Genomic DNA, 12,325 nt, shown 5'->3' with positions numbered 1-12,325 from the left:
GTAATAATTTAATCAAATAATTGCATTAGTGAGGTTACAGCTCTCATCAAAGTTCACATAGGTTCTCTAGATACTGAGAAATTTTCCGGAGTTCATATTTTCGGCCGTTTATCACCAAATTTTTTGAAGGTAATATTTGCCCCGGTAGTGCTCGACATCAGCTTTCCAACGAACCCGTACACGCCCGTGGAATCGCCACTTTACGGAAATGAAATCCGGACTACGAAACCCCATTTTTCGACTTTTGGCCACTTACAACCAGCCAGGTATGGTATCAAAAATATCTGAGACTGGTTTTGAGGCCTAGGCACCAAGGCCTTACTAGGCATGTATAAAAAAGTCCCGGAATAAATAGCGCCGATTTCGGTCAGTCGAAATTCAAAAGAATCCCTCTAGAACATTACATATATCTACTACGTTATTAACTTTCTGTGTAATAACAACGTACTGTATTCGTCATTTAAAATGCGAAAAATTTGCGTTCGCTTTCAGTTCTTAGAAAAACCATAATTTTTTGTGAAAATAATAGGGAAGCAATGATTTTACAAAATGGGACGTGAAAATTCATTAAAAACTTTACATCAAATTTTAGCTCTGATGTTTTTTTCCCTAGCTCGTTTTTAAAATGAAAAAGTTTTAAATCAAAGCCCAGAATACAATATGCATAAAAACTCTAAAAATATTTTTTTTTACTTTTTCCTTCTACATTTTATTAATGACGTTATGCTGATCAGCATTAATTTTTGCTTCATTTGGCAAACCATATATAAGTTTTAGCGGCAGGTCATATATACCATTTCTTTTTCGTCTCTCTCTCTCTCTCTCTCTCTCTCTGTACGTAACGACTTTTCGAAAGCGAACACCATTTTGATTTTGACGAGGGTATTTTATTGGCTATGTTGGTGTTAGTTTTAATGCTACTCATCATTGGCCATTAGATTCTAATTGCGTTACAAACGCAAAAATTATTACATCACAAAAATGAACTTAAATGTTACTGTAAGTCTAAGATGCTTAACGCCTGTAAGAGAGCAATAAATGAAAAATTATTGTCCCCATCAACGAACCGTCGATGAAACGTCGTTCATAGAATAGATTATCGTAAATCCAAGAAATAGAAAGTATTTTGTACCAATCTGATCATAACGGATAATTTTAAAACTTTTTTTTACAGTGTGAGGCAGTGAAGATTTAGCATGAATTTGCTAAGTTGATTTTCAGCTGATCCACACATACAATCAAAACTGTGTATACTTGTTTATATGGTTGAAGCTGTTGTGCTACACGCACGCATGTGGTAGTGGTAGAACAGTATAAAGACGGATAAACAGTCTGTGTGGATCAGCTGAAGGAAATTCATGCTGAAACTTTCCTGTCTCCGACTGTACTTTTCGTGAGTCACAATACGGAACAAAAACCATCACATCTCTCATTTGATACAAATGTAAGGCCTAATTTTGGGAAAACATTTTCTTGACTTTTCCCACAATTTCCTACATTATCCCAGTACGAAAATTCGGGCAATTTAATAGACCTCAAGAATTTATTCCCAATCCTTGCAATCACGTCAATTGGTTGTATCTGCGTATGAGTTGATTGAAACTAAACGAATTCAAATCGACCCCGATTTATGCAAATGTCTGTAAATATAATCGTCTGAAGTAATTTCAGGGTAATTTGAGTTGCTTCGATGAAACTTCAACAAATCGAAATTTGTCCCAAAAATTATGGGCAGAATTAAGAAAGATAAACTGTTTGTGATTTTTGAATGTAACACGAGAAGCTAAATTTTATTTAACGAATTTTGCTGTCTGGCATATCCATTTATATCACTCAGACATTTGAAGCGGTAATCGTCTTTTAATTTTTGCCAGTCATTCCAATAAGGGAAAATTTGTACAAAAAATAATATGAAAGAACAGAGGAGAAAATGTCTGAAAATTGTAAGTGTAACGAACGTAGAAGTCAAGAAACTGTATGGATTTCGTGGTCAATCTCTTGATGTGTCTTTCTACTTATCGACATTTGGTGCAAAAAGTGCAACAAATGACGTCATGCTCTGGGGGTCTTAAAAAAAAGGAAAAACATCTCGTTCATATAAATCAAAAGTAACGAAAATAGATTTCATTGCCTCAGTCCACGTTTTAATTGAAAAAATTTCAAGGACAGAATCACTAAAGATCAGACACGTTACGCAAACAGCTATAGAGATTTTGGCCGGTCTTTGCAAGTTTGCTATTTTTATGAATTATGGATGAATTATAAATCATCCTTCAGAATTCACTCGAAGAAGTAGGAGTTTCTTTTTTTGATTGTATAACACGTCTTTCACCAACCGAACTAAAATGGGGAGCCTTAAAATATCCGTAATATTGTGTGTAGTCATTTGTGTACGACACTTTACATTTAAGCGATTATTTCAGTCATAAATATCTCCATTGTCCTGAATAATGCTTTAAGACTTACTCTATGTCATGTATTTGTATATAGCCTGTGTAGGCAAAATGTAAAATCTAATAGACCTACCATAAACGTGCCACTTTCATTCGAGTATGAATTTCATTCAAGTGAATATGTTTGAGTACTCTTTTAAGTCAAGACTTTAAGTCAATGAAAACCTAAGGCTTACGAATATAATTCCTTCGACTCCGTTATATCATTTAGCTACAATAAAACAGCAATACCCTGTATCAGTCAGCATTCCACACGAATGTGAACGAATCAAAATTATGACTAATCCAGCACCATAATGAAATTACAGAAACATTTTCCAATGTCTTTGCAAAACAAAATGTAAACTCAACTCTGCGTCGTTTTATATTATCAGACATGTTCAACGTATTATTACATCAAAACCACATTCATAAACCGATAATTAGTCATATAAATTGTTTTGAAACCTTTAATCGGAACGGGATCTTAAGCATGTACTATTTACCTACCTAAGGGGGTAGAAAATAAATTTATTCGCATCATGTTTAGCTTCAATTTATACTGTGTGCGAGCGTTTCGGGTTGTGTGACCTAGGTTTATATATTATTTGATAATATTGAAAATTAATGGAATAATTTATGTGAAGAATATGCGGTCATCCGTAAACTTTAGTATTAATATGTCACTTGGGGCGTTTAGAATTACAGAAAACGTTCAGCAGCTTAATGGGAGAGGATGTATTATAATGTGGCGAAAAGACAAAGTTGATTCCACTTTATGAATAGGATACAAAGTGACTATGATGATCAATTCTCTTTGTTAATAGATAATCATGTTAAACGCAAATTGTAATCACTACTGGCTATGATGGAATATCTACAGCAAACTCAGACTATAGTCAAATCGTAAATGAAACTCTGTTTTGGGTCTGTTTGTAAATTAAGTAACTGGCAGAGATTTGCACATCTTCACTCAAGTTATTCATCTTCACGAATTAAATCTACAACTGCTGATGAATCCTGAAGATAACCGGGCTCAGCATCAAGCTAAGTTAAGGATACGTAGTTGGTAATTACGATGTATTACACACGTTTCCTATACCTACAACCTACAACAAGGAACGAAATGATTCAGCTTTGGTGCCGATATTGTCGACCAACTAGTGATGGGACTTTCATTCTCTTTCCCATCTGAAAACGACAGTAGAAAAGTTTGGTTTGGGAACGATTACCAATCTTTAAACTAATTTAACGTAAGTGTCAAAAGGGCAGATTCCGCCAATAACGGTCTGTTGCGTTACAATTTTTAAGACTGAAAACTCTAGTTTCAAGAAAAAATCGTAGTTTCAGGCATTAGACTGGTCCATTCTCTATTGCCTCAAAGTGTTAAAAATTTGATCTGAGTTAACTGGTCATACAAAACTATTGCAATTGGCGGAGGTCTGCATTTTCAAACCCATATTCTACGGCGATCTCCGCTCTCAAAATTTTTTCTCCGCCAATAACGGATTTGTTCCATAGTTTTTCACGCTCTATCGTTCGTCTCCAGCAAGTTTTATTCGTTTACCATTTAAACTCAGGCGTCCGCTGATAGACGATTTTACAGATTCTGAAAATTGACCATCAGCGAACCCCCGAGTTATGTGGGAGGACATTCCAAACTTTCGGGGATGGAAAGAGCCGGAAAAGCTGTGGAGAATTGCCGAGGCTCTAAAGTTCCAATTCAAAAAAATATGGCCTTTAGTACATTTATCGATTGAGGTAGAAATCGTTTTAATTTTAATTTACGCTAAATCTAGATTCTCATTTGTTAAATGAAATTTTTGTTAGGAACAATGAGCATCACAACTTCAAATCAGAAATTATGATGAATAACATTTTGAGTTTGATAATTTTCACGACTATGGCAATGGATATTATTATCAACCATCGAAGTGAATTTCTGGTAACCAATTTCAAGTATATTTTGCACTCGATCAAAATATATTTATATTTGTGTGTATACAGCGGTACAGTGTTGTATACAACTTTCCAAAGTTTAAAACAGAAAACTGAAGAAAGTTTTTTTTTCTATTCAGAAAAGTAAGAACAGAAAATACGAAAAGCATCAGAAACAGAAAACAATCAAAAGTTTGTTTTATTTTTTGTTTTGTTTTTTTATATATAATATTACTTCCACAACACACGTCACATCATGCCTCACATTATAAATATATATACACAAAGCGAAAGGCACACCGGCGCATACATAACGAACTAATTTTCTTTTTTTCCTTATTTCTCCCTCACAGATCCTTTTCCACATTCGGAACGGCAATTTTTGAATGAACTGTGTCACAAACCGAATGCCGCCATGAAGGGTGGATAATAGAGGCATATCACTTACATTTACCGGTACAGTTAAAAGCAGCTTTTGTAAGTCACTGAACACAAACAACTCGCAACCACATCATTACTATTCAAAATTTCTATACTGCCACGGCAACAATTGAGGTTACCACCCGTGTGAAATTTCGCCTACATAAAATATAGAGCTAGTAGCATTCTAATCGAAAACCGAAACAACCGCAAGCCTAGCGCGGAGAAAGCACTCTCGCTAGTGCATCGTACGTCTTTTTTTTGGATCTACACATAATCGGAAATTAAGAGAATACCATCAGCAGTCGAAAACCGAGCATACCACCGACACGTACACGTACGAATTCATGCGTTCCACACAACAAAGGCGCACTAATTGAATCAACTTCAAATGACTATATTAACCAACGACAAATTGTTTGATGTAAACAATCAAAATAATAACCCGACAAAATGTCATTAATATTGTTGCATCGTTTAGAGTTTCCAATTAAAGTTGATGTCCTGCTGCTCATTACAGTTACAACACTGCTACTGCTCAATCTACCAGCGACATTATCAACGGTACCGGAAAGCTCTCGAGACTTTCCAATTTACAGTGACTTGAGCGACAGCAATGGATATGATAATGTACACAGCGTATATCACAGCGAGGATACATTATACAGAAATGAGAATGTACGATGGCGGAAAATGGCGCCGAGGGAAATGGAAAGACGTGTCAAACGGAATGCAAATGTAGAATCATTATTACCAATTGTTGCAGTAAATAGTACAAATAAAGCAAAGTTCGATTTCTCCCATCGAGGAATTGAAAAATTAAATTTTAGTGAATTAGGCGTAGCGGACGAAACAATTCTGAGTGATATAGTGATAGGGAATTTTTCCAATAATAAATTAAATGAAATTAGTCATAGTGTCGAACGGGTGTTGATAAATGTGGAACGGTTGGATGTATCGTACAACGATATATTAACATTTGACAGTGCATTCAGTAAATTGAATTGGTTAAATTTGTCGAATAATCGGTTAGAGCATTTCGCCAGTGAACACATACCGAATCTAAGAACTTTAGATTTATCGAGCAATAGCTTCGACAACACAGAATCGATAAATTTTCGTTATTTCCGTGACCTAGAAGTGGTTGATTTATCGTGTAATAACTTAAAAGAATTGCACCGAACTTTATTTCAAAATACGACCAATTTGAAAGTGGTAAATTTATCGGGTAATCATTTAAAAAGGATTTTGAAAAATTATTTTTTTACATTGGTGAACATTGAAACACTGGTGCTGGCCAGCAATGACATATCGGATATTGAAAATGACACATTCGCGTATTTGCCAAATTTACAATACTTAGATTTATCGCACAATGATATTGATGCCGGCTCGATACGGACGCTGCAAGGTATCGATTTGGTCGGTCTATCGGTCGCATACAATCCACGACTGGGCAGTGCATTGCAAGGATTTGTTGCGTCGTGGAGTTTAAAAGAGCTGGATGCAAGCGGAACTGGTCTGTGCCAAATACCTGCTGCATTGGCACAATCCGTGCATACATTAAGCATTGCAGATAATCATTTCCAGGTGAGTTCAGTTCGATGCCTTATAATTACACCATGCTATTAAAACGTTTGGTGCCATGTTACATTTTACGTTCCGAAATCCGAAAATCAAATTCAGCAACTATCTAATTCGTGAAATTGTGTGGTGGCGGTTTATAAATTACGTGACGGTAATTTTTGAGATTGGCTAATTGGTTTGATGTATTGCCTCCCCCGGTATTGCGGTATGTAGTAATTTATAGTCCCGTATGTATCTAGTACTGGAAATCATTTACATGTCAGTGTATAAAGACACAGTGTTTGGATTTAATGTTTCTGTGACGCACAAACACTATCTCACTTAAATTGTATTGGCCTTGAAGTACTAGATTTAGATACACCGAGGGGCGTACATTTGTAAATTTCGTCCGAAAAGTAAATCCTCAGAGGATTTTAAATGATTTTTTATGATTTTAAGAGAATTGTCTGTACCGTTCCTGAACTGAAAAAGAATTTAATCAATTTGATCGGTGGTTTTGGGATTTCTAAAATAGTTTCTTAGTCTGAGGATATTTAAGGATTTTTTCCGATTCTCGATTTTCAATTTGACCTATCACACAAATCCACGATACATGCTACGAACGGAGGCTAAAAGTTTTACCGACTCTTCTACAGAAAGTTAAGCTTTTGAGGTACAAACAGAAAAATTTGAAGGTTGCCAGAGCGAAGCATTTCTCTCCCGAGCTGTCATTAGGTAAAGCATCGACAAAACGCCATCTTCCCTTTGAGGGGAGAATAGTACATTTCGCACCTAGGACTAAAAGTCTTTTTTAGCGTGTGATAAGTTTCCAGACAGAGCCGAAGGCGAAGGCGGTATGAAAAATAAGGTTATTCATGCCGCACGGATGAAAAGAATTGTGTTGTCTAATTTTAATTTTTGTTTTGACGATTTACGAGCTGCCTAATGCAAACAAGAAGTATCACAATTTTGGAAACACATTGTACGTAACATTAGTCCAGCTCGATGGCAGCTTCTATTTGCTAATTTTGAAAATAATCAACATTTCGTGCAATTTGTTGCAGAAACTACTAATGTTGTTCGTTCAGAAATAAAAGTACCATCAAATTTGTCATCTCGTCGTCATATCGTACAGACAACAGACATATATAAAAATGATTGACAAGACGAAGATGAATTATGGCATGTTTCAGTCAATGTAAACATCATACTACAGCCGCACGTGTGCTATCTCTCGTCAAAATGGCTATATCCGAAAGAGCGAAATTTTCTTGTTTCACTACGTTTTAATTTGGCAAGTCAGCTTTTACGAGGTCGTAAAATTAAATCTGATCAAACAAGCTTTGAATATATATATGAAAAAGGTGGTATCCAATGAGCCCATTTTTTTTGTTTGTGAAGATATCGTGTGAAAATTGTGTTTACGAAGTTGTTTTAAAATTGTATTAAGCCTTGAGTTTACCTTACGAAAGAGACTTGACTTTGACCCGGAAAAAAGAACTAAATTCACAGTCGGTCTAAAATTTGAACTTGAAAATTTATATCTTTGCCCATGGGATTTCGTATTATACTTTGTCGTTAAAACGACATTGGCTATCTCGCACTAACACACTGAAGTAAGAAAATAAGTGAATTAATTTCAGTCAGTTCCAATTATGCTGAATTTTATTACGTAACCCTTGAGGCATTATTGAATTACCTAATTATATTTACGAAATGTGAATATTCTTTCATCCATATTGACTCTCCGTAATATCCAGCAATGTATCACCAACCCAATCATTTTATATTATATCTCTGGTACTATTTCCACCCAAAAAATTAAGAGCACAAAAAAAAAACAAAAACTTTCGGAAAATTGGTTTAATTCGGAAAATGATAGCCAAAAACAAAATTCATAATCACCAGAATATATATTCCGTGTTCATGGTGTGCTGGCTATATAATGTATTTATGTGTGTATAGATTATGAGCTTGTTGATCTAGTTTAAATATAAAATTCACAATAAACCTTTAATGAGTTTTTCTTGTCTGTTAAATGAAAATTTTAGGCAAATTACAAATTTCGGAATTGAATTACTTTTTATTTAATTTAGTTTTTGGTTGTGAATAAAATTGCTGACGATATTAGATTTTGTCGATTGAATTGTACACATCTAACCAGTTAGAAAAGTGGTTGCGTTAATTATTTAGGGGGTGGGGTCACATCATTATGATTGTTGTATTTGAATTAGGCAATCCAGATATGTGCAAGTTTGTGATTTTTTTTTTGACGTCGTTGCGCGTCGTTGGCGCTAACCGCATCTTTACACATATTGTAGATACGATTAGAATCTGGGTGCAAATAGTGACAGTATCTCAGTGCAAATAGTCACTTAGTTTTTTCTTTAATTAGTGTCGCTAATAATAGGCGTTAGGCAGAGGTTTGATTTTAAATTTTCGAAAAAACGTATGATTTTGTCCATTTGAATTCTACTGCCTTGGTGCTAAGAAAAATTTGGAGTAAGAAATCAGATTAAAATTTCCAACCAGATTCACATGTCGATTGACATTTTAGTTCTCTTAGAGACAAATGAAGTAAAAGATTTTTTGTATTAAACACTCTTTGTTAACGTTACAAAAAAAGGAACAGACTTAATGATAACAAAACCGTTTGCCTCGCGTGTGCAAATTATGTTTTCTTCCCGGTATCCGAGTCAAGATTTCCCGGATTTTCCGGTATCCAAAAATGTAAAAGTGACTTCCCGCTACATACATTTCCCGCTGTTTTGTGCAGCTATAATTCGATTTCCCGGTATCCTAAAAAAAATTTCAGAAATTTCCCGGTATCCTGGATACCACGGATACACATAATTTGCTCACGCGGTTTGTCTTATAAAAGTCGATTTACAACCCGCTTTCTGCTTCTAGGTTCTTGAACACTAGCTATTTGATTTATTTAATTTCACTATAAAGCAAGGTCATAACAAGTCATAAGAAAATTCTAAACTTTCGAACAACAAAAAATGTCTGCGATTATCGGTCATTGTTGGTGTATTTCCTGTTCTTTAGGCGACGTATTCATATTAAATATTGTCAGTTGTGACAAATAATTGAACAAACAATCGCTAAAGTTCAAAGATTCTTCAAAAGTAGAAAAAGACTTACAAACTCTTTAACATACCCAGTCTGAAAATTCTTAAAGATTTTTTTTGTTTCCTTTCGCAAATCAAAACAAAATCCTTCTCCACTCCCAAAACAAAACTTATATAAACGTGGGAACCGTACAACATGAAATGTAATTTTTAAGCAGATGCTTTCCGAATACATTGGCTTGATAACGAAAGGTACAAGTAACAATGATACAGAGCATTGTCACAATTTGAAACAATTATTTTTCTCGTTACTTACTTAACCGTAGTTCAACAAGTTGGCATTTGAATAAATTATGAAGGTTTACCTGGAAGAAAATAAATTTAAAAAAAATTAAAAATTTGTCACGATTCATTCAGTTGAAAAGAAGAAGAAGAAGACCCGAAATACTAACAAAAGAAAAACACAAAATATAGAAAAGGCACTTGAAAGAGTAATTTCGAAGAAAAAGGGAATTCAGACTACAGTCAAACTTTTTTTTTGTACTTTTTTTTTAAATAAGAAAAACGAGCGAGGTATATATGTTTATGTCTAAAATCCAAAGATAAACGGCTTTAATATTTAACTTGGAAGATCCTTTTACCATATATATTCTCGGTTTATGTATTTATATGTCTTTGAAAGTATAACAACAAAGAAAAAAAATAAATTCACTCGCATATACAAAAAAAAATACAAATTCCATGGAATGCCCTGGCAGTACATATTCTCTTATGACAAATCATTTTTTAGCTTTCAGTAAGTAGGCCGCACGTTTCCGTAATCCTTTCACAAACAAAATAAAAAATGATTCTTAGCGGAAAAAAGGGTGTAAACCTCACCACATCATTTATATTATCCGTCCGTTAACAGTTGAGAGGAAAAATTCATCGCAATTATGAACCGATTCTAATTTAAACATGAACCGAAAAAAAGCGAACTTCTAAGGTTATACACTCAGTAATTTAATTTAGTGTAGCGATTTTTTTGTTGTTGTGTTGTGCTGTGTTGTCGCTTTTTATTTATTAACAAACGCCAGTTATTATACACCATAGCAAAAAAAAAAACAGCAGAAAAAAGGTTTGCCCGGAAAATAAAAACACAAAAAATAAAAACAAAACTTTTCCGGTTGTTTTATGGGCTTCTATGCAATATTTTAAGATTTTTTTTTTGTTTTAAAATTCATTAGAGATTAGAAGTTTATTATGAACGGTAAAGTTATTTAACTTTGTAAAAGCTTTATTCGCTGGTCGGAGAATATAACAAAAAAAAAAAATTCTGTCGACAATGCTAAAGATTGAAAAGATTTTGTTTGTTCGGATTTTCTTTTAATTAATTTTCAAAGAGAAAGTATCATCAACGCGCTCGAATTCTTATCGCCGTTAAATAGAGTTACACCTAGAATGCGAAAGCATCGTGTAATCATGACAATATTTAAATTGCTTCAAAGTCCACATATTTTTCACGGATGGAATGGCACAAACTTCTTCTTTTTTTTAAGTTTTTTTTTTTAAAGAAAAGAAAAAGATTCATCGATAGAACTCACGGTAAACTGGATTTCTTTTTCCGAAATTTTGCACAAACTTTAAGAGGCAAGCAAAGTCAAAGTGACACAATTAGAAATGATTTATTGTTGTTACTGTTCAATAAATTTAACGAGGGGAGACCAGCCGAAAGACTTGAAAGAAATGCACGTTTAAAACATAATTATGTATTTTAGAGTCAGTAAGTGAAGAAGAGCCCCAGAAAAATTAGCTTGCAAAAGAGTTACAAATCCAGTGATTTGGATTTTAACTACTAGTTTAGAAGATCACATTTTATTTCGTCCTGTGGTCCGGTTTTAGGTATGGTTATATGATTACCTTCAACAGAAAGCACATCACCATGTAACCTTTAAAATTCAAGTTACCTTTTTTTAGAAACATTCTCCTTAATTAATGCATTAATTGCTTATAAATAGAAACTGGAAGGTAGTGCTAGTTATTGAGAATAACATTACATGTAGCTTCTGGAATCATTTCTGCGTATAGACTCCATTTTCAGCTTTAAAATGTTCATCTTTGTTTGAAAACAAACAATTTTAAGCGAAAAAAGATTCATTTCTCGCCAGATGTATCCCTTATATGTGTTGGAACTAGAACCCATAAACTTTTCTGAATTATTTTTACTCAAAATGGAATTTTAAGAAACGGCAAGCGTACCATTAAATCTGTTGCTTCCGCTATTCAAGTTAGTGAAGCGTGGGTATCGTCTAGTGTTTGACACAAATCGTTTATTTCATTTGTTTAACCCTTCATTTTACTATATCAGCAGACTGCACTGTACATGAATGAATTTTGTTAATAAACGAGCCATCAGAACAGTCGGAGCGTTTGCTGCGACTGAGCCCCGTACAAACCCGTATATCTATTGCGTACGTCACCCTATTGCGTCTGTCACCCTACTTTGACCGTAAACCTATTGCGCCGGTTAATGTAGTTAAAGTAAAATTATTATGGAATGTGTACATCTTAGAAATTGCGCATAGCGCAATTACGAAGCCCCGTACGACGTTCTTTTCAAATGAAAAAAAAATTTCAAATAGCCCTAAAATTTTAATTTATTGAGTATAAATACACATAGGGCCCTAGTACCGGCCTTAGTCCGAGGACCCAAATTTATTTTTTTTTCAACTACATTCTATTCGGCCTTCGATTACCTTCTAAATTAAACAAAAATTACGACAAACGGATGAAATTTGCTCGAGTTCTATGTAAAATACACATAGGGCCCTAGTAGCGGCCTTAGTCCGAGGACCCAAATTTAATTTTTTTTCAACAACATTCTATTCGGCCTCTGATTACTTTCCAAATGACACA

The 12,325-nt window shown here is 34.3% G+C and overlaps 2 protein-coding genes across 2 annotated transcripts in view; one reads left to right on the top strand and one right to left on the bottom strand.

Moving 5' to 3' along the window:
* LOC119069857 (protein timeless homolog) overlaps positions 1-12,325 on the bottom strand; it is a 241,190-nt gene that overhangs the window by 142,742 nt on the left and 86,123 nt on the right. The gene's annotated exons all lie outside the window — the stretch shown is intronic.
* LOC119069856 overlaps positions 1-12,325 on the top strand; it is a 42,210-nt gene that overhangs the window by 23,454 nt on the left and 6,431 nt on the right. The window contains exon 2 of the mRNA XM_037174031.1: positions 4,724-6,380. Within this exon, the coding sequence (XP_037029926.1) occupies positions 5,244-6,380 (1,137 nt within the window). The 5' untranslated portion in view covers positions 4,724-5,243. The remainder of the gene's footprint in view (positions 1-4,723; positions 6,381-12,325) is intronic.

The sequence above is a fragment of the Bradysia coprophila genome (genome assembly GCF_014529535.1).
Source record: "Bradysia coprophila strain Holo2 chromosome X unlocalized genomic scaffold, BU_Bcop_v1 contig_39, whole genome shotgun sequence".
Taxonomy (NCBI): domain Eukaryota; kingdom Metazoa; phylum Arthropoda; class Insecta; order Diptera; family Sciaridae; genus Bradysia; species Bradysia coprophila.
Note: the sequence above shows the minus strand (reverse complement) of the source record. Positions and strands in the feature narration are given on the sequence as shown.